The sequence below is a fragment of the Panulirus ornatus genome, chromosome 20 (genome assembly GCF_036320965.1).
Source record: "Panulirus ornatus isolate Po-2019 chromosome 20, ASM3632096v1, whole genome shotgun sequence".
NCBI classification, from domain to species: domain Eukaryota; kingdom Metazoa; phylum Arthropoda; class Malacostraca; order Decapoda; family Palinuridae; genus Panulirus; species Panulirus ornatus.
The window spans coordinates 75,660,781-75,684,835 of record NC_092243.1 but is presented as its reverse complement, the minus strand read 5'-3'; the positions used below and the strand labels follow the sequence as shown (position 1 = coordinate 75,684,835).

Sequence of the window (24,055 nt, the reverse complement as noted above, 5' to 3'; positions counted from 1 at the left end):
ACATAACACCTATTTTTTTTCCTTGCCCATTACAGTAAGGCATCCTGAACACACTCTCTCTCTCTCTCTCTCTCTCTCTCTCTCTCTCTCTCTCTCTCTCTCTCCACAGGTTTTTAGCACTGTACAAGTGGTCGTATGGTATGCACCGAGTGGTGTGTGTGTGTGTGTGTGTGTGTGTGTTTAGTATTGACATGATCTCGAACACCTGATGCAGGTGTTTGATTCCATTTCCCAATTGGTGGTTAAGCCTATCCTTCATGACCCTAGTAGTTGATAGGTCTATCAAACCTGATTAATCCACTGACCAATGAGGACGAGTAATGATTCATCTGTGGCTTCATTATGCCCTCGTAAGACTATACGTGAGGTGTTACTGTTCAAATACATCAGATGATACAACAGGTAATACAGCAGATAAATACAACAGGTGATAGAGGGAAATTTAAAGGATTCAAAGAGCAACAGGCTATACGGGTCCTTTTTAGGGCTGTTTGTGACGGTAAGAGAATAGCAACTTCCAGATTGGTTTAAGAGCAGAAAAATGTAGGTAGGGTAGAATGATGTGGTTAGAGCAGAAAGATATGGTTAGGGTAGAATGATGTGGTTAGGATAGAATGATGTTAGGGTAGAATGATGTGGTTAGAGTAGAAAGATGTGGTTAGGGTAGAATGATGTGGTTAGAGAAGAAAGATGTGGTTACGGTAGAAAGATGCGGTAAGATTAAAAAGACACTGATGATCCGAGGATATATATATATATATATATATATATATATATATATATATATATATATATATATATATATATATATATATATATATATATAAGGTTTTTCATGGAACTAAAACGTCGCAAATAATGCCAGTCGTGGACTTCAGAAATCACATATTCATCAGGTAAAAGATTGGCTCTTCTTAAGCTAAGTTCCTCCCACACTTGTGTTGATACATGTTGTGGTGACCTAACCCCACACGATATCTGTTTATATTGTGTTATTATAACTTGATGGTTGAGACGTATCTTGTTAAGTATTCTCTAGTGTTTAATTCTACACTTAATTCCATTATTTATCACCTCATCCAACAATGTTTGTCGACGTTTAATCACTCATTTCTCATCACTCATAAGCAGGTGGAGCGAAGGACGTGCAAAAAAGAAAAATTTTTCTCTATTCCAACCTATTACGAACGGTCAATTGACTTTCATCAATATGATCATGTATGTGATGTGACGTTTAGTGTGGCATAACATATACATACAAAGTCTGTCTGGATATTACCAGGGTTCGCATCCAGCTAGAAGATATACACAACAAGTCGAGAACACTGAACTTTTATTATAAGACACAGGAAGACTTGAGAAAAAAAAAAAAGATATTAAAAGACCATTGATATAACTTGGCTGGGAGAACACAATCTACACACACTATATTTCATTCATCCATTTTGCAGACGAAATCGTCTCACTGATGTCTTAAAAGAAACGGACGTGGTATTTTTTTTTTTTTCTTAACCTGTTTCCCGTCTACCATGGTTATTAAAGGAGAGAGATGGTGTGGGCGACGAATGATGCACTCCAAACGCAAACACTCCAACGAATGCACACGTACAGCTGCGCGGGGGGGTAGGCCAACTTTAAGAGAACAGAGATTGCAACTCTCGAAGGATCTGTTTCTCCCTTCCTTTTTTTTTTATTATGAAAAAAAAACTTAATGAACCCTGAGTTCTGTGACTACTTCCTAGATCTCTCTTTTTTTTTTTTCCCCCCCTCCCAGGAGACCGATATTTTACAATAGCCTACCCTCCAAAAGGAAAAGATGAGCTTGGAGTATATGAACACATACCAACCGGATGGGTTGGCAGCCCTGGGAAGAGTCATCGGGACAGTGGCAAACCTGAGTCTGGCGGGATCAATAGGTAAGACCAGACGTCCCCCCTCCCCCCCCCACCATCCCACAGACCTCCCGTCCCATCCCTATCTCTCAACTCCCCCCGTCCCAGGTCTCCTCCCCCTCACGTTATCAAATGCTTACACCCAACTCTAATTTCCATATGACTTTAAGATATGTTAAGTTCCTCAGTGACCCCCATAGTGACGTGTGTAGAGAACGGGAGGTGGTCATCTGTGATCACCTCAGCTTCTGTTGACTGACCGTATCTAACCCTGATGTAATCCAGCTGAAGATATGTTAACTTTACATCATTAGGAAGCTGATAACTACACACGCGCGCACACAAACACACACACACACACGCGTATATATATATATATATATATATATATATATATATATATATATATATATATATATATATATATACATACATATACAAGTGTATGTGTGTGTAGATAAAAACCACAGAAATGAAATTGTAGCAACAAGATTAATTTCTATGGTTTTATCCGCGTGTGTCATATACAAGATTGTGTCGACACCGTACATACGAGTATATATATATATATATATATATATATATATATATATATATATATATATATATATATATAATGTGTGTAATTACATACATCCACTATACGGGAAGGAAGTGCTACAGTCATGAAGCATATATCTTGAACCTCCTCCGTCACACGTATATTCAACTTTCATTTCGTCATTCAGTGTGACACATTCACCGTGAACAATATATTTACATCTCGTACAACAGGTGTTGTGCATAACTTCATGTTTCGTGTTGTTCTCATCTGTACTTCTCAGAGAAGTGTTCACTGTTGACAGGGAACTGTTAGTGGAAATGTAAAGATTGTGATTACGTTGTTATTGGATCGTGTGTGTGTGTGTGTGTGTGTGTGTTTGTGTTTATACACACACACATATACACGCCATTTCCCGTCTTAGCGAGGTAGCGTCAAGAACAGAGCTAGAATCGCCCCAGGACGAATAAATCAATGCATAAAGGAAGCAACTGTTCAGAAGAGAAGATTCGTCATCTAAACAGGAAACCCATTTTCTTAGAGGCAGACTTAGCTATTCTTGTAATGTGGGGTTTCCAAGAATGGATGTTACAGTAATACAAAGGATGTTCATTAAGTTAAGAGGTCCAATTAGAGAACGGTCGAAGGAGAGACGGGGGAGTTAAGGAGTTTTCGATAGAGAGATGGGCAGAAATTGGGTCTTGGAGGCATTAAACTTAAAAAGATTTTGTCTACCCCACTGAGATATCCTGTCTGAGTTTAGTGAGGAAGCTGTCTCGAGACGAGATGCAGATCGAATGACGGAAGAAGGAACAGAATTAGAGGATGTGGTTGAACGCAGTGTTAAGGTGTCAGCGTATGAGTTCACTGGATTATTTGTGGAGGAGAGGAAATGGTTGAAAAAAGAGAAAAAGTGTTGGAGACAAGACAGGACCTTGAGGGACACCGCTGTTGATGTAGGAAAGGGAGAGGCTAATCCATTAACAGAGATAGATCGGCCGGAGAGTAAGCTAGATATGAGGGAGGAAAGTGAGGGAGCGGAAAGAGGGGAACTTAGAGATGAGACCCTGATGCCACGCCCTGTCAAAAGCTTAGGATATGTCAAGGGTAACTGCACATGACATCACAATATCTTTCAGAGATGATGACCAGACACTGGTAAGATAGAAAGAATATCACCGGTGGTTCTTCGCTTAAGTATCCGAACCAAACACCCTATATCTGCCACATTTTCTTCAAACACATTCAATAATTGCTCAACATAGTCATTCCATCTCCTCACCTCATCATTACCCGTTAATACTTCCCCATTTGTTCCCATTTTCTTTTCTTTTTTTCGTACTATTAACCTCCCAAAATTTCTTTTAAATTTCCCAGAGGTTTACTGATATTTGCGCACCTAGACTGTTACTTGATCTTTCTCCCAGCACCTGCACCTTCCACTTGACCTGCACTTTCTCTTGTACATCTGATAACATGCACTCCTTCCCTTTAAGTGTCGCCCATACGCTTCTCTTTTCTTTTTGCTTTTTGCAACTCTACTTCTTCATCGTACTATCGTCTCCAGGCTCGTGTTACAGACACCAGCTCATCAGTGGTAATGATTCTAGTCTCGTAATTCAGTAGAACAACATCTTCCACTCGACTTCGTTATACGTTTATATTCAATGTGTATCTGCTACCCTGTAGAACTAGACGAAATACCCGACCCAGGCAGTGTATGAAGCACCGCATATCTTTCGTTACAGAGATTCGTCACATACCAGACCAGCGGAGACAGCAACTCTCCTTCCCACAACACACCATAACCTCCAGCCGTGGCAGAGGTAAAGGTTCATCTACAACTTGAAATCTGGCAACAAGTATACAAATATCCGCCACCATCGCCCTCATCAAGGTATCAGCATCTTGTATTTCATAATTGTTTATATATATATATATATATATATATATATATATATATATATATATATATATATATATATATATATATATATCCCTCAGGGCTACATCTGAAGCCCTATGAACTCGACCAGTCTTTATGAGCAGTTTTTACCATAGAGCCTGAACCTCTCACAGACACTTTCCTCCACCACCTCTCACAGACACTTTCCTCCACCACCTCTCACAGACACTTTCCTCCACCACCTCTCACAGACACTTTCCTCCACCACCTCTCACAGACACTTTCCTCCACCACCTCTCACAGACACTTTCCTCCACCACCTCTCACAGACACTTTCCTCCACCACCTCTCACAGACACTTTCCTCCACCACCTCTCACAGACACTTTCCTCCACCACCTCTCACAGACACTTTCCTCCACCACCTCTCACAGACACCTCCCTCCACCACCTCTCTACCACAGTGGAAGCATAAATATCGGGATTTCAGATTACAGTAATCATGAAGACCGACTTACAGCTGAGAGTATATCTTCCTCTTCCTTTTCACGATCTCAGACATAACTTGTATACCGTATACCTCCGACACGACACATCTCATATATGGATTTGCGAACGACATTGAAAGTCTTGTTATGTACACAGATGCAACGCACACTTCTGCCAAGTCTGCAGTGACAAAAACTTTAGGCGTAGGTGACATTTTTTTGGGGGGCCAAGACAGTGTCATTATACACACACGCAAACACACGCACGCAAATACAAACACATGCACGCAAACGCACACACATGCTCGCAAACAAACACACACACACACACACACACACACACACACACACACACACAAGAGAAGCGGCAAGATCGCGTGGACCACACGATCTAACAATGTACTAACAATGTACTAACAAGCATGAGGAGTGTGTGCGTCTGTACTCACCATAGGCGACATCTCGTGTGTATCCGCCGACCGATGGTGGTAGTTGAGGATGAGTACTGTACTGACGACGCTCGAAGCCACCATGAACATGATGCAATTGAAGTAGGTGCCTGTAGAGAACACGGGAGGAGGGGAGAGGCGTATTAGAAACATCGTCCAGTCCCTTTTTGTAGAGGTAGCAAGCCGACATCGAGCAATGCCCAGTTTACGTTTTCTAAAAAAATGTATATATATATATATAATATTTTGACAGTTGATTCAATGACTAATAGTGACTGGATGGAGAGAAGGGTAGTAACTTAACAAACAACACATTACCAAAGTAGACGTGTCAACCACCGTCATCAGATAATGACTAGTGCAATCTAAACTATGTATAAATATGTAGTGATTTGAAGAACATATTTTTCTTTTCCAAGTGCTAGTGCAGTTGCAAGGTTGTTACAGTGACAAATGACACCTAAAGAATTTGAGTCTACGTTGAGGAATATTTAATGAACATTGAGCAGAAACTTAATTGGGAAATTATTTCCGTCAATAGATACTACAGCTAGACAAGTACGACCCGGAGTGACAAACCTGGTGACACAGAAATAATCATTTCTCACACAGAGGAGCAAGCAAAGAAATTAACGACGAGGATAGAGATTTTGTTCTATTTTGTCGTGGCATTTCTGAATCGTCTCGTCGAGAAATGTTGCACAAAAGATACATTTGAATGTAAGAGAACCAAGCTTGTCTTGTGGGGGGTCGCACCGGCGTCTTCGCTACCAGATAGGAGGGTTTCGGGGGAGGGAAAAAAAGAAGGGTGGTTAATTGAGCTGAAAGAAACCAGCCAAGCGTCATATCTGCAGGAAGCTAAATGACTCTGATCCTAGTTTATTCAAAACAGTTGAGAGAAAAATATAAGACAGAGAGGCAAGTGATCTGATCAAACTAATTCGTTTGTGACTTGGGCTTTGTAGATGCTCGATGTTGGCACGCTCGTAATGACATGCAGAACACTCGCTACTGACCACATCAAAGCATGCTCAAGCTCCACACGAAAAGGAGAAAGAGGGTGCCAAGTGGCAGGAAGGGAGGGAGGGACTCGACGAGAGGTGGGCCCATGGGCAAGAGGAGAGGGCAAGGTGGGAGGATGAGGGAGATGGATGTTTGGGGAGAGGAGTCGAAGTTGGAGATAGTGGGAAAGAGAACTTGTGGGGGTAGGAGAGTGGAGGAAGGTCATAGAATGGAGGAATTGACTGGAGATGGATGTGAGATGGAAGAGGAAAGAAATATTTGTACAGAGAGGAGGTATATATATATATATATATATATATATATATATATATATATATATATATATATACAAGAGAAAAAAAGGAGATGAAATGAAAAGTGAATGGCTGTGAACGCATGAGGAAAGACGAGGGATATTAAGTAAATGGTACATGAAGGATGTGTGTGTGGAAAGGTGGCATGGGAGAGAGTTAAGGAAGACAAGGAATGATAAGAGTAACGAAAGAAGGAGGAGGAAAACTACGAAGAAAGTGTGCTGAAAAGAACCTGGTGTACTGTTTTTGAAGGAGAAAGTTGGAGGAATGGATCAGTAGTGAACCTAGGAAAGACATGGAGCAAAGATGCAGATGATAGAGACTGACATGAGGAAGGCGGAGGATTAAGTGCACGTCGAGAAGAAGGAAAGAGGAAGGAGGAAGAGGAAAAGAAGAGGAGGAAGAGGAAAAGAGGAGGAGGAGGAGGAGGAGGAGAGAAAGAAGATGGGTGGTTGGCTCTTGATCTTAATCAGCTGGAGAGAAAGTAGTCGTGATCTTGGCTAGGGAAAGGTGTGGAAAGCTAAAGGTGGATGGAGGGAGAGAGTGAGGAGATATCCTAAGAGAGATATAAAGATGGATTCATAAGGGACGAGAAGAGGAAGAAGAAAGGAAGGTTCGAGTATAACTAGAAAAAATGGAAAAAATGGAAAAATCACAGACAATTGTGTTGTCATTACGATGAATGAACGAATGTTGAAGGAAGGAAATGAAAATTCAACAAGAGAGTGAAAAGAGGGGAAAAAGGCATATTTAGAATGAACAGAAGCAATAGGGATGAAAATTGAAGGAAAAGATTATGTTAAGTGTTTTACAGAGATGGATCCAGTCTTCTACAGGGACCATGTCTCGTGTTCTACAAGGATCATGTCTAGTGTTCTACAGAAGGAAAGTCTAGAGTTCTACAGAGATAAAGTTCATTGTTCTAGAGATTGTCTAGTGTTCTACAAAGGGACTAAGTCCAATGTTATACAGAAATCAATTCTAGTATTCTACAGAGTTCGTCTAGTGTTCTACAGAATTGAAGTCTAGTGTTCTACAGAGTTCGTCTAATGTTCTATAGTTCAAGTCGTGTTCTATAAAGTTCACATTTAGTGTTCTGTAGAGTTAACGTTTAGTGTTCTACAGAGTTCACGTTTAGTGTTCTACAGAGTTAAAGTCTATTATTCTTCAGAGTTCAAGTATAGTGTTCTACAGAGTTCAAGCTTAGTGCTCTACAGAGTTCGAATGTAATGTTCTACAAAGTTCAAGTCTAATGTTCTACAAAGTTAGTCCAGTTTTCTAGAGTTGAGGTCTAGAGTTTTACATAGTTCAAGTTTAGTGTTCTACTGAGTTTGTCTCATGTTCTACAAAGTTCAAGTCTAGTTTTCTAAAGTTCAAGTCTAATGTTCTACAGAGTTCAAGCTTCGTGTTCTATAGAGTTCAGATCATGAAAAGATTCTTGGAGAAAGTATAGGAAGGTGTGTACATGACCCAGAGGATTATGTGCAGTAAGAAAACGAAGTTCTCTGTGGTGAATGTAACAAATGCGATGATAAAAGATAAAAGACATAGAGAAAGATAAAGACTGGATACGTTAGAGCAGTTAAGATGGTATAGATAGTGGCACGAAGGAGGAAGATTAGAACTGGAAGAAAAAGAAATAAGGATGAGAAATCAGGTAAGATGAAATATGTGACACAGACTGTGGGACAAAGGAGAATAAGTAAGATGAAATTTGATCAGATTAAAGAAAGAAGGAAGAAGATATGATAATGCTGAATGACGGAGAGGCAAACACCAAGGCGATTTGCCTGAGGACTCTAGGAAGAAAACGGGAGGCGTGGAAGAGAGACAAAAGGAGAGATGATTGAGAAATTGGTAATTGGTGGAGGAATAGGAAATTGGATGAGGATGTTGGAGGATGATTCAGGATTGGAGAAAGACTGTATAATACCATGCGGGGACAAGCTTTACTGGGATAATAAGGTATGTTATCTCGTTTAGATTATTAGCTTAAATTTTTTTAAAGTGGAGGATGAAAAGGTCTCTTAAAATCTAAAGTGAACAACTCTATAAGAAGCAGAGTTTAAAAAAAAAAAAAGTTAACTACTCAAAATTTCCAGCTACTAATAACTACTGTATATATATATAGAGAGATATAAATGTATTAAAAATCTTTTTTTTTTTTTTACTGCATGCATTAACGTTTGATTAAGAGATGTTAAAACTATTTTTCAAAAAAAAAATATATATATAAATGTATGAAGGGCGAATGAATGCTGACAGTTGTCTCATCGGACAGATATATGAAACTGATCAATTCAACTGTTACCATCAGCATAGATGTGAAGAAGGAAAACATATAAATGACAACAGTAAAAGGTAAGATGCCCCAGAGAATAAGTATACAAAAAAAAAAAAAAAAATATTAGGTAAATTTGAACCCCGGAAATTTTTTTTTTATAGGATTATAATTGGTAAATTTGTGACCAGATGAAAATCAAAAAAAGAAACCTTCATACATTGATTGGGTCATGAAGTTTGCATACCACACGAGATGTGAGGGAGGAGAGGGGGGAAAATGTTAGTATGGCTTGCAAACCATTTTCTTTTTTTTTTTTTTTTAAAGCTTGGAGGATTTCCAGTTTCAAAAAAAAAAAATTATTGATTTGAGTTTTATGATTTATTTACACAGTTGCCAACCTGCATACTTGTAATAATACATATATATTTTTTGGTTGGGAGGGGGGGGGGGTTTGTTGGTGGGGATATTAATATTTGTCAGTTAAAATAAACGACTAAAAAAATTTTTTTTTGTTTTTTTTTTTGTTTTTCACTCTGAGGAATCTTACAAGATTTTTAAAAACGTTTATAGATGTTTAATATGAGCTTAGTCCGTCGATACTTGGATGCCGAGGGAGAGGAGTATAGCAGCTTAGGAGAACCCTATAGAGGGTTTCTCCGTGTTAATAAGATAAACGTTTGATATATATATATAATTTTTTTTATTGTTATAAATATTCTGTTATACGTCCAATGGGGAAAGATATTTAGAATGGGTCAAATTAAAAACAGCGTATGTTAAGATGTGTTTTCGGTTAGCAGGGAGAGTTGGGTGACTTTGGTTTAATCTGATGGTGTTATATGTAATGTTTTAAGATGAGTTAATACACATCTGGTTATTGTCATATGATGAAGCTGAAAAGATAGAATTGAAATTAGTTAGTTCAGTATTTAACATGTGGTTAATTAGATGAGTTGGCGATTTAGATATATATATATATATATATATATATATATATATATATATATATATATATATATATATATATATATATATATATGTATATGTATATATAATATATATATATATATATATATATATATATATATATATATATATATATATATATATATATAATCATAGATCTGAGAGTGAGCGACATTCAGAGCATGGGTTTAGATGCCTCGGGTTAGATTCACAAGATTTTTTTCCCTGAAGCTGAAAAAGGGATTATTAATATACTCAAGTGAGTGTTGTCGACGCTGCCATGGCAGCCTCGTCAAACGTTGGTATAAGGGTGGAGGTTGTGGTGGGGTGGTTGTGGTGGGGTGGGTGGGTCGGGGGTGGTGGTGGTCTCGGTCACAAAACACATGCACAAGGACAAAAAAATTTGTTAAACGAAGCGACGAGGTGTGTACAACTGGTGGGCGAAGGGGGGTTGTTGGTGGCGGTAGTTGAGGAATTCTATGCGACTCTGCCATTTCCTCCTGACCAAGCCTAGCCTTCCTTCCCCCTAACCCCGAGCCCTCGCGTGTGGTAGAGCGAACTCCGCCACAAGATGCTGTGGTGAGCTGCACTCGACGACTGAGGGACTTCAATCAAACCGTTGCAACAACGACAACAACAAAATGGGAACTTTAAGAATCTGTGTGGCCTCGGCTCGTACACCACTCAGGGAGAAACTGATCACAACAGTTGTATCTAATGTCTTTCGCACATCTGCTGACCGGAGGCGTCCTGTGGATTTCATACGTATAGAGAATTTGATGCCACTGTATTGGCATGAAGCAGTTTCCGAGAGAAGTACTTCAATGCCTCGAGTCTGAATAGAAAGTATTTAAATGCTTATGACTTTCTGAGAGAGAACCAAAGGATACGTTATTATAATTCAAGAGAATTTAAAGGTCATATGACGGAGGAGGGGTAGTGTAATTATCATAACGGGAAGTGGATGGCTTAGAAGAATTTGGGAGAAAGATAACATCGTGAAGGCAAACAGAATGGTCATATAAATTTTGATGATAAGAGATCACAAAGCCGTTATATCAACCTGGAGAAAACCAAAAGCTACTTATATATATATATATATATATATATATATATATATATATATATATATATATATATATATATATATCTTTTCACACTATTCGCCATTTCCCGCGTTAGCAAGGTAGCGTTAAGAACAGAGGACTGGGCGTCTGAGGGAATATCCTCACCTGGCCTCGTTCTCTGTTCCTTCTTTTGGAAAATCAAAAAAAAACGAGAGGGGAGGGTTTCCAGCCCCCCGCTGGAATCAGTTCTTCAGGAGATCTTGAGTCTCTCACACTCGTATCTTCATGAAAATTTGAGTTGTACTCGAGGCAGGGTGACCTTCAGCGACCCCGTACAGATCATGGGAAACTGCATTGATCCAGGAAATTTGAAAAAAAAAAAATGAAGTAATGGAACAGATTCTCGATACAAAATTCATCTCGTTCAAAGAAAGAAAAAAAAAAAACAGGAAAATATTCAGTTTAAGATTCTTGGTACCACGAGTTACGATGATGCCAAGTCAATGTATTTTAAACGCCCACGCGCGCGTGAAATCCACACGACAATCCTTCCCGAAATGTCAAGACATTAGACGTTATTTTAGCCTTATCAAAGGAATGGAGCTTTAGCCAGGGTGTTGGTGGAGAGGTCAAGCCAGGCAACTGACGGACGGGTGACATATCATCAACACAACATGCCTTCTTCTAGATCCAGTTCTGCACACCTCAGATATGGCGAGGGAGAGGAAGAGAGAGATTGAGAGAGAAAAAGAGAGAGAGACAGGTAGACAGAGAAAGAGAGAGAGAGGCCAGCATCCCATTCCTGTCATCTGATTGGCTGGCCTAGTAAAGAGAGCGGTTCTATACCTATCTTCTGATTGGCTGGCCTAGTAAAACATTGTTATTCCTATCTTCTGGTTGGCTAGCCTAGTAAACACTACGACAAATCTTGTCCTGATTGGCTAGCCTAGGTAACAAAAAAAATATATAAATGCTGGTGTCTTTTCTTGACTTCTGATTGGTTTAAGCAACACCACTTTACAGTTCGATCTTGCTAGCTATAACCACGAGAAATAAGACGAAGAGAAATTACTTTAAAATCACTGTAGCGTGGTTGTAGAGATAGTCTGAACGAACACTAGAAGTGGTAGAGGGAACAGACATGTAGAAATACCTACAATTTTTAAGAAGCAGAAGTGCGACAATACTGCAAACGTTTGCGTGGCATTGAGAGTAACAGGAATGAAGTTAGTTAAAGCTGTAGAATATTAGCACAATCAGCAACAGTGATTATATTCATAGTATTAATCTACTTGCTAATTAACAGTAGCGATTATATCTGTAATGATAGTGTCGGCACTAATTCTATAGTAACAGCGTCTGCATTGGTTCTGTAGTGATATCTGCACTATTCCTATAGTGATGATGTCTGCATTAACACTGTAGTGATGGTGTCTGCACTAATTCAATAGTGATTGTGTCTGTTCTAATCATAAAGTGATGTTATCTGCTCTAATTCTATAGTGATAATGTCTGCACTAATTCAATAGTGATGGTGTCTGCACTAATTCAACAGTGATTGTGTCTGTTCTAATCATAAAGTGATGTTGTCTGCTCTAATTCCATAGTGATAGTGTCTGCACTAATTCTATAGTGGTAGCGTGTGGACTCATTCTCAATATTACTTTAAGCAGTGTGAGTCATATGGAACAGTGGTTGTACTTATCCGAACGATTATTATAACAGTTGTGCAGGAGAAGCTACTTGTGTTGTGGTTATAAATAGAGATGTACTGAGAGATGTGTCAGCGTCTGCTCAAGTATTAGAGTGATGGTTGGTCCAAGAGTAGCTGCTTTTGTCCTGTTATTTTAGTTATTTTTATCATTATTATAGTTATTTTTATCATTATTATTATTATCTTATAAATATCATTAATATAATTATCATTATACATTATCAAGGTTTCTATCATTATTATTGTTGTTGTTATTATTATTATCATTATTGCTATATTATCTAACATGGCTCGGGCAGAAACATGCCCATGTTGTGGCCATCTTGCATAAACAAGAAAAACAAATAATCAGTAAAAAGAGAATTACTGAGATCAGTAAGCAGATCTGACATTGTGACACTATACTGGGAAGAGGCTACAAGAAGACGATAGCGAGAAGTTAAATAAAATGAAATAAGATCCTCAGCTTCGTTGTTCTAGAACAGGAGGAGTTACCATAACGGTCAAGCCTTGAGTAGCTGACCTCAACACAGAGCTTATGGGAAACATCAGCCAGCAGCTTCCAGCAAGTCCAGGCCTTAATGCCTAGAGCGCATGGAGGCAGCTCATGAGAAAAGTGGCCGAAGTAATACCTAGAGAATAGAGAGGAGGAGAACCAGTGGATCATAGCGGGAGAGTTAATAAGGAAGAAGGCTTTCGATTATGGAGGAAGAACTGCCTCAGATACTCAAGCAGTACTCCATCCCAGGGCGAATGAGATCCCTCTAGATATGGAACAGTTGCCCCCCAAAAAGTAAAAAAAAAAGTCTTGCCATCTACACACTACTCCAGGCTTTTGGGAAAGCAGGTTTTGCGACGTTTATAATGTAAGGGTTTCCAGGATATAGTGCAAGAATTTGGTTATGCCCAAAAAATGTACTGCTGTAGCAAGGTTGAACTGTAATGCTATGAAATGTACTATTGGGAAACGAGTGAGATATAGCAAAACAAAAGATATAGGCAGGAACTGCGTTACTGGACTGTTCAGTCTGACCGGGTTGCTGTATCCCCACTGCGAGGTGTTACAACAGATCCAAATCAAGCGAGGGATGAATAAGCTCAGAGCAAGAAAAAGTATTTGAGAGAGGAAGACAAAGACAGCGAAATTAGATTGGACTAATCAGCATGAGAGCGGCTCGCGTCAGAGATCTGAAAAACAAAATTATCGGTAGATATAAGATGATGAGGCAAGGCGGCAGAACAGAACCCTGTGGAACGCCACTCTTGGCAAGACAAGAAGGAGAATCCTGTCTTTCAGGGACTACCACGATGGAGTGTGAATAGAAAGGGAGGTGTGCAGTAGGATACAGGGAGGAGTGGAAGACTTATAGAATGGGCAAGGACTTATAGCTAGGTCCTATCAAATGTTAATGCGATGTCGAGGGTTAGGGCAAAATGCCTCATCAAATTCTCTGAGAGACAAGGACGAAAGGAGAGCCAACAACAGACCTAGCACTGCTAAGAGAGAAAGGTACTGGCGATTTGAAAATTTGAGGAAGTGCGAGTTATGGAGAGTCTCATACTTGAGAGAGAGAGAGAGAGAGAGAGAGAGAGAGAGAGAGAGAGAGAAGGGGTTAAAGTCAAAGCGGTCATCCTTTCGAAGGAATGGGATGCGTCTTTTTTTTTTTTTCAGACAAGAGACGAGATCATCGCTAAAGGATCAGAACTTCCTCAGTACACAGCAAGGCCGGGATGAATTGCTGTCAGTACTGCTGACCCGGGCGAAACTAACGCCTGCCTAGCAGTCGGATACACACATTGGGACGATCGTGAACGCGGGAAGAATATGGGAAGAGCATCAATTCAACCAGAGGAGGACGAGATAGAGGATTATCTACGAGTAATGCCGGAAGAAAATGTCGTGTCGAAGAGATCAACATTGCGAGATAGAGAGTTGCCTCAAGATTGACGAAGTCGGAGAAGGAGAGAAGAGATAGAGAAAACGGAAAGTGGAAGAGTTGCTTTTCGTTAAGGCCTAAAGTGATCTAGCTATTTGTGGAGGAAAACCAATAAGCATTACTTTCCTTTTATGAGGAGGCACTTAACTATACTTATCATTATCAGTATTATTACTATCATTATTATTGCTGTTATTATAATTATGATTAATATTATTATTATTGTTATTATTATTATTATTATTATTATTATTATTATTATTATTATTTTCATTATTCGTATAATTATATCATTAGTGTTACTATTACTACCATTTTTATTCATACAATTATTATAAGTAGTAGTAGAAGTATTATAAGTAGTCGCAGTAGTAGTAGAAGCAGTGGTCTAGTAATACTAGTCATAGTCGTAGCAGTGGATAGTAGTGATAGTGATGAAGTAGAAGTAGACAACTAAGAAGTGAATGTTGTGAATTTCACAGAGAAAGCATTAGAGTAAACGGTTGTGAACGCATTAGAGTAGACGGTTGTGAACGCATTAGAGTGGACGGTTGTGAAGGCAAACTCTACTTTATAACCTTAGCAGTAGAAGAGGCGGAGATATTGCCAACAACCACCTCAGCAATGATTGTAGCAGTAGTCAGAGCAACAATAGCCTTGAACGTCGCTAGCAATAGAAAACGTAGTGTAAGACGTGAGAAGCCAGTATTGCCATCATGCCCACAGTAAAGGTGGGACGAGGGTTATGACTTCGGCTTGAGCAGGACTCCAAGGGATTAAGATACTCTATGATGAAAATTATTTTCCTTTTTTAACCGTTTTACCTCAACGTTTGTAAATCGGCCTACCTTCAGTCAAGTAGCTATCACTATGAAGAGAGAAAGATGACGATGGAGTGGAAATATGAGGCCGCTCCTATACAAACATATATATATATATATATATATATATATATATATATATATATATATATATATATATATATATGTAGATTACATTCATCTCCAGTAAGAGAAAACTGGAGCAGCAAAATGCAAAAACAAATCATGAGACGTATAGTGGAGGAAGCGAGGCGTCCCTGACAGAGAAAGAAAGAGAAGAAAGTATATATTTAAATATATATATAAAGAGAGAGAGAGAAAGAGAGCTTCGGCCCGGGGAGGGTTGGCGTCCATGAACAAGAATGCTACCCTTGGTTGGCAAGACACTTAAAATTCGAGGGAGTTAAGTTACCATGTCAATCATGCTCAGGCATACTTACACTTAAGAGGGGAGCAAAAGTAGACAGGCCAAAAGGGGAGGGGAGTGGTCTTTGGTTGGTTGGTTGGTTGGTTGGGTTTTTTTTGGGAGGGGGCTCTTACTATACACGTATGGATCCGGTATATAAATATAATGGAAAAAAGTTGAATAAAGATATTGTTTCCAACATCACCAAGCATAATACGATTCATCTGTCTCCAGGCAAATAAAACCCCGCATGCAACGCAGGCGGCGCAAGGGCACGTAATGCCCTGCGTGCAGTAAGGGGGAGAAGAAAATGGAGATGCGGGTAGCATTCTCGTCGGTCGTTGCTTGTTACAAGTCAAACATCAATTGTCGAAACTTTTTTTTTTGGCTCTTCCGGAAAGGGAAGAGCGTGTAATGTAAAGGCAATAGCAATTCGAATGTACTAATGCCTTTAAATTTGGATTCAAATATATATATATATATATATATATATATATATATATATATATATATATATATATATATATATATCGAAAGAATGATGTATATATGGTATGTCACTATTGATGTACCTAATGTATCTAAACATCTTTCTATATGTTTAAGTATCTCTAATTATCCATATATATATATATATATATATATATATATATATATATATATATATATATATATATATATAAAACCGACTCTTCCTTCTCGAGGTTACACCGCGAGTGAAAAGCCACGTTTGTCGAGGCAATATCACTGGGAGTTCAATCTCGTCAAAGAACTCCTCACTCCGGGGGAGTCTACATTTCCCTGCTGCTGGAAGTTGCACAGCCTTAGGCTACAAGAGCCTTTACGAAGAATTAGTTCTGGGGCAGAGTGTAGTTCATTATATATATATATATATATATATATATATATATATATAATATATATATATATATATATATATATATATTTATATATATATATATTCTTTGTAGTTTCTCACGTCAACGCCAGGAACAAAAGAAGTGGCTTCATTTGCTCATATCTATCCTCTAGCTCCCTATCCGTAACCAGATTCCACAGACCTTTCCGTAGTGTCTCCCGGCTGCTTTCGCATGCCCCCGTTCAGTCCACTGACAGCGCGTTGCCCCTGGTATACTTCATCGCTACAATTCACTCTATCCCGTGCATGCCTCACACCCTCTTGCATATTGAGGTCCCCAAGCACTCGGAGGTTTTTCCACGACATCTTTCCATCTCCAGTTCGCTCCCCCTACTCTCTTTGTTCCCTCCACTTCTGACGCATATAATCTTTTTGTCAACTTCTCACTCATTCTCTCCATATGTCCAAACCATTTTAGCACGCCGTCCTCAGCTTTCGCAACCATACTGTTCCTATTACCACACTTCTCTCTTACCATATCAATAATTACTCGATTAGACCATCTTACACAACATATTGTTCTTAGACATTCTGTTTTCAGCATATCCACCCTACTCCGTACCTTCTACTCTAAAGCCCCTGCCTCGCATCCCTATAACACCGTCGGGAATACTATACCTTCAAATATGCCCACCTTGCCTTTCAAATTAGTAACCTCTCTTTCCACATCCCTCTATACTTCCATGATCTTAGCCCGTATACGAATGTTGTATGGATGCGAGGCATGGGCCTTATGCACAAGTGTGAAGGTGTACGAGCTAAAGATTAAATGTTTTAGAGCAATATTTGGCATGAAGAGAGTTAATCGAATAAGGAACGATATTGTAAGAGAGAGGTGTGGTAGCAAGAGGAGTGATGTATGAGAGGTAAAGAGGGTGTGCTGAAACGGTTTGGATATATGGAGAGGATGAGTGATATGTGGTTGACCAAGAAGGTATATTTGTTAGGAGGAGGATGTGGAAAGATGACTGAAAAATGCTTTGAGGGCTCGGGGCTTGAACATACATGAGGGTGCGAGGCGTGCAAAGGAATAGAGGAAATTGGAGCAATGTGTTAAATAGGGAAGACGTGCTCTCAGTGGGCGAACGGAGGAAACTACGAAAACACCTGTGGGGTCTGGTTGTGCTCTGGCTTCAATGCATTATACACGGCAGCGAGAGTGAATGAGAGAATGAGTTCCTTTTTTCTCTGCGGGATACGTACCTCCACCACTAGCGTAGAAGCTGGGTATGTTAGCCACCCGGCTGTGGCTAACATACCCAGCTTCCACGCTTGTGTCGGGGGTTCGAATCTCGCTGCTGAAAAATTTGTCTGTGAAACTACACGTTACTAGACTATATTCGTTCATATATATATATATATATATATATATATATATATATATATATATATATATATATATATATATATATATATGTGTGTGTGTGTGCTACCGGATTCCGCCCTCTCGAGGTTGTAATACATTGCAGACAAAATATCTCGTTTAGCAAGGCTGTATCACTGGGAATACAGTGTCTTCAAAGAACTTCTTTCTACAAAGGAGTCTAGATTTCCGTGCTGCTTCCAGTAGCAGAGGAAAGTATGCTCCTTTGGAGTGAAGTATCCTACTCTCAACTAGCACACATGCATTACTCTGATAATAAAACCTTCACACTAATTCCAGTAGCTTTTCTTCCACACTAGATATTTGTAAGACCTTCCACAAGGCATCTCTATCATCCATATCATGCTTTCTCTAGATCCATAAATGCCACAAACATGTCTTTCTTACGCACATCCTTTACCTCTTCTGAAACCACACTGCACCTCCCCAGTTTGTTGCTCTGTAGATGCCTTCGCCCTCTGTCATCCTCCCTTACAACTTACAAGGTGAACTCAATAAGCTTATTCCCCTGTTGTTCGAATCACACCTTCATACCATCCCTCCCCTCCACCCTTGTCTTTGCACAAATGCACAATACATGCATTCCACCAATCCTCAGGCACCTCGCCTAGATCCATACATACAGTGAATATCCTAAGTAATCAGTCAACAACACAGTCATCCCCTTTCTCAAAATTCAACTGCTTTACACTCTATTCCAGCCACCTTGCCACATTTCATCTTACTCAAGGCTTTCACCATTTTTTCTCTTTTCGTTAAACTACTTGTCATGACTCCCGCTTCGCATACCATTCCTAACTAAACACCCTACACATGCCAGCCTGTCATCAGACACATTCAACAGTCTCTAAGAATACTCACTTCACTTCATATTGTCGCAGCCTGTTACTACTTCACCATTTGTTCCCTTCATCGATGCTCCCATTTATTCTCTTGTTTTTCTCGCATTATCAATCTCTTTAAAAAAAATCTTTCATTTTCTTCCTGAGATTTGCTGATACTCGCTCACCCTAAATCTCATTTGCCTTATTTTTCAGCTCCTCCACTTTATTCTTGATCACTTGCCGCTTTCTCTTGTACATCTCCCAATAACTCGCATTCCTTCTTTGTAACCGTCCATTCACCTCTCTTTACTTTATCACCAGCAATTTCATCTCGCTACTCACTACCTTTTCTCACTTGCCCACCTCCCAGTTCACTCGCCACTTGGCTCCTCCTCCTGTTCCAACTAAACACTGGTATACAGGTAATGGGAGGGTTTCCAGCCCCCTCTCTCGATTGAAGTCGCCTTCAAACGATACATAGGAAAAACATTAGGAGGTTTCTCCCCTACCCAACAATGGCTCCCAGAGACACGAACACTGCTCACACCCTTCAGTTACCTTGAGGGGACTCTGCCATTGAGGCAAATAACAAAGCATTCCCAACATCACATACGACACACGCTTGACAGTCACTACCCACATCAAAAACATCAACACAAAAGCATCACACAAACTAAATGCCCTTAGAGCACTAACAGGCAACCGATCTGAACAAGAAAATGAATCCCTCAACGTCCTCCACAAAATGTTCATCCGCTCCACTCTTAACTATGTCTCACCTGCCCCGTCTTTTACGATTTCAAAAACAAATATAAGAAAGTTGCAAGCCACACAAATTAGTGCAATCCCACATATTCTGTTCATCACCATCTGTACTTAATCCCTAAAAGAGTAAAAGATTCAACATCTTCACAGAGAAACGAAGATCCTCCCAGTACAGTCCCACCTCAACACGCTCGCCACTCAATTCTATACGCCAGTACTAGACCCCCTCCTATCCAAACCACTCTATAACTAGACATCAACCCCCAGTAAAGATAAAAAGCTTTACTCTGCCTCACAAACCTCCCCACACCCAACAAATGTAGCAGTGACAAAACACACTCACAAATAACCAGACATGCACTAAACAACCGACCTCCCATTTCTGCCTTGAATTCTAATCCACCAGACTTACACTCATCATAAACCACATTCCCCAGACAAACACGGGTCACACTCTTACGCTTTGGACATCACCCATCACTACAACACTACAAACACTGCTTCAACATATCTCAAGACCCTTCATGCCCACGATGCAACTACCATAAAGAAGATACCGAGCACTTAGCAGTCAACTGTCTTGCACTCTCTGCACATAGATCTAAACGCTTTGTGACTTGTGGTCCCTTCCGGCGGACGTGGCTAACTTCCATAGCACTGCCGGAGCCTCAAATGGAGAGAAGGAACTCCTGCTGCACTATACAGGATCCTGCCAGTCCTCAGATACTTCATCACGAACCACACATACATCAAATATCCTAACTATCCAGCCAACAATATCGGTTATCTCCTTTCTTGAGAAATTCAAATGTAATCCCATTCACTCTAACCGACATGCCACACTTCACCTTTCACAAGGCATTCATCACTTCTCTCTTCACCAAATGACTTTCCAGGACTCTCACTTCTCATACCGACCCGACTCAAACACCCTACATCTGCCATCTTATTATCAGACACATTCAACACTTCTTCAAAGTGCTCACTCAATCTCCTCTTCACTTTATCACTACCTGTTACCACTTCCCCATTTGCCTTCACCGATGTTCCCATTTGTTCTCTAGTTTTTCTCAGAATATCAACCACCTTTCAAAATATTTACTTATTCATCCTGATGTTTGCCGATACTTGCTTACCCTAAATTTAATTTGCTGCCATTTCCAGCCCCTGCACAATTCTCTTTACCTCCTGCCGCTTTCTCTTGTGAATCTCTCAATCACTCGTCTACTTTCCCTACAAATAATATCATTACACTTCTCTTTTCTCTCTTGCTAGCAATTCATCACCTGTTTTCCTATCACTCGCCACCTTTTTTGAGATGTCCTCCTCCCACTTTTCACATGCCACACACACACTTGTCTCGAACATGTCAGCAATTATATACCTTTCATTCCTCCACATTCCCCTTGCTTATTTACTCTCATCATTTGCTATACTACACTCAGCCTTTCCCTGTATCGCTTCACACTAGCCTCTTTTCCAAGCTCATTTACTTACACCACCCTCTTTCTACCCGTATTATTTCCTCTGTCCTGAAAAATCTCTGCGAACTTTGACCTTCGCCTCCACTGAGTAATGATCATACATCCCACTAACTGCACACTCGCATCTCAGTCTCTCTCTTCTGCACGCCTATCAATTAGTACTATTGTATGTCCCCTTTCTTAAATCGGGTATTCTCAATCATCAGTCCTGTTTCAGCACACAAGTCCACAAGCTCATCATATTTATTCACAACACTGGGTACTTCATTCCCTCCCCCCCCCCCCACACACACAGTTATTCCCTCTATTACTACATTATTCACTCGTACAATCAAATCGCCCATCACTAATACCCAGTCCCTCATATAAAAGTTTAAACACACCAGCTCAGCTCCTCCCAAAGTACTCGTCTCTTTCCTTCATTCCTCTCGCTTCCAGGTGCATATGTACTAAATGATCATTTACATCTCGTAGTCCACTTTATCTTTTACTCACAACAATCTGAGGCTCACTTACACTCGCACATTACTACAGCTCCTCCTTCAGCCCCTTCCTTAGATTCTCACCCTTGCAAATGATTTTTTTCCCCTTGAGCTTTGTTTCACTCTGAGCCAGAACGTCCAGGTTCTTCTTCTCAAACATACTACCTTTCTCTCCTCTCTTCTCATCTTGATTACGTACACACACACACATCCTGACACACCAGCCTAAAGTTACGAGGTGGATGAGTACCACTCCTCACTTGGTTTCTTCTATTGTTCCAAATTTTACAGAACTGAATCTCATGAGGGGTGGGTTTCCAGCCCTCACGCCCCCGCCCTTCTTAAACACCTTTTATGACACGCAGGGGATAGTGGAATATATTCTCTCCTCTATATCTTGGGATATATATATATATATATATATATATATATATATATATATATATATATATATATATATATATATATATTCCTACCCCTGAAGTCTCTTCTGTCCTTATAAGGCTCCTGCAGCGCTCAGGTAGCCGGCTACGTCCACTGGTCGGGACCATAGATCATAAATTGCAGTTATGTGCACCTCTATGTCCAGAGAGGGCAGGTCAGTTAAATAGTAAATATTCTGTGTCTTCTTTATGGTAGATGCATTGTAATGTTGAAGGGTCTTGGGTGTTCAAACGGTGTTTTTAGTGTTGGTTGGATAATGTCCAGAGCGTCGACAGGAAAGCGTGACTCGTGTTTATCTGGGGAGTATGGTTTCAGATGGATGTATGTCTGGTTTTGTGGTGTTTAAGACTGAGTGGGAATGATGGTTGTTTAGTGCTTGTCGGGCCATTTTCGTGTGTAATTTTTTTTTTTTTGTGTTATGTTTGTTTTGGGCGGGAGATCTGTCGGAGGAGGTTGTTGAAGTGTGAGGCGGAGGAGGGCTTTCCATTTCCGCCTGCAGGTTTGCCGATTAGTTGCGGTGCTGTTTTTTTATGAGAGGATTCGATTGCTGGTGCTAAGAACTGAGTGCCGAGCGTATGTGTATATATCCCACTATGACCTATAGGGACTAGTTTCAGATCCAACCACTACACCAACACTATACACACTGACCTTACACAACATATTCTAGATGGCTTTAACCACCGCAGTCCCCTTCCCGCACAATACTAGTGGCAATAACTGTTAACAAAGTATTTGACATAATTCTCCGAAACATCTGCACAGACAAAATACTTGACACCACCTAAATTGTTCCAGTTTCACAGGAGACCGCCATGCCAGAGTCACTCACAATAACTTCACCTATAAACATTTAAACTTGGCAATGGAGTTCCCCAGGGAGCCGTTCTTTCTCTAACCCCATTCAGTATCAACACTCCACTACCTCCCACTACCTCCAGCAAACCACATGGAGGTCCTCAAATCACAACACTTTGTAACCACAGTAGCAACAACAAACATGCAGTACAACATTACTCAATTGAAAAAGTGGCTCACCTCCGGCAGAATATCTGTGTCACACGGAAGATTTCAGTAATTCTTTATCCACGTCACATCCGCCAGTCACCTTGAGCTGACATTCGCCCCCACTGAACAAAACACGGACCATTCTAAGCATCACATTCGACCCAAACATGACGTTCACTCCCCACATCCATATCAACACAAAACAAACATACAAACTTGATGCCCTCGGAACACCAACTGGCACCACATTTGCACTAGAAAAAGAATCCCTCAACATCCACTACTTACAATTCATCTGTTCCACTCTACACTATGCCTCACCTGCATGAGTTTCCATCCTCTCAAAAGCAAATATAAAAAATCTGCAAACACAGGATAAAGCATTCAGAACAATCTCTGGATGTTGAGCAGCTGCAAACACTTAGCACCTTCACAATGAAACGAGATCCTGCCAATACAAATCCACCTCATCATGCTCGCCACTCAATTCACTCCAACAACGCTACACCTCTCCCATCCAAAGCACTCTATAGCTAACCACTAGTTCCCAAAGCAGAAATAAAAAGACTTCAATACTTCTACAGAACATTATCGTCAACCCTCCAGATGCATCAATACTACATAAAGTCTTCCCGTTTCTCTTAAGTATTTTTCACACACATTCTTGAAAGTGAACACTCAATACACACGTTCTTAGCCGTCACTGAAGCTTTGTAATCAGAAACTCTATGCATGCCACCACCCTCTAAATCATCATTTTCTGATACAATTTACCAGGTATACTTAACAAAAGTATGCCTCTGCTATTTGAACAACCACATATACAATAGAAATTCTAAATTACCAATCAACAACACAGTCATCCCCTTTCTTAAGAAATTCAACTAGAATCACATCCATTACAGCCTCATTGCCGCACTTCATTCTACGCAAGGCTCTCACCACCTCTTCTCTTTTCA

General features: G+C 40.1%; 1 protein-coding gene and 1 long non-coding RNA gene across 26 annotated transcripts in view; one reads left to right on the top strand and one right to left on the bottom strand.

Moving 5' to 3' along the window:
• Positions 1 to 24,055, bottom strand: part of LOC139756152 (neuronal acetylcholine receptor subunit alpha-7-like) — a 586,121-nt gene that overhangs the window by 52,160 nt on the left and 509,906 nt on the right. For all 23 annotated transcript variants that reach the window (XM_071675307.1, XM_071675320.1, XM_071675306.1 and 20 more), the window contains one exon: positions 5,276 to 5,385. In XM_071675307.1, coding sequence (XP_071531408.1) covers positions 5,276 to 5,385 — 110 coding nt within the window. The remainder of the gene's footprint in view (positions 1 to 5,275; positions 5,386 to 24,055) is intronic.
• The window catches only part of LOC139756155 (uncharacterized), a 113,507-nt gene that overhangs the window by 60,507 nt on the left and 28,945 nt on the right, over positions 1 to 24,055 (top strand). For all 3 annotated transcript variants that reach the window (XR_011714279.1, XR_011714280.1, XR_011714278.1), the window contains exon 2: positions 4,182 to 4,330. This is a non-coding gene — a long non-coding RNA (uncharacterized lncRNA). The remainder of the gene's footprint in view (positions 1 to 4,181; positions 4,331 to 24,055) is intronic.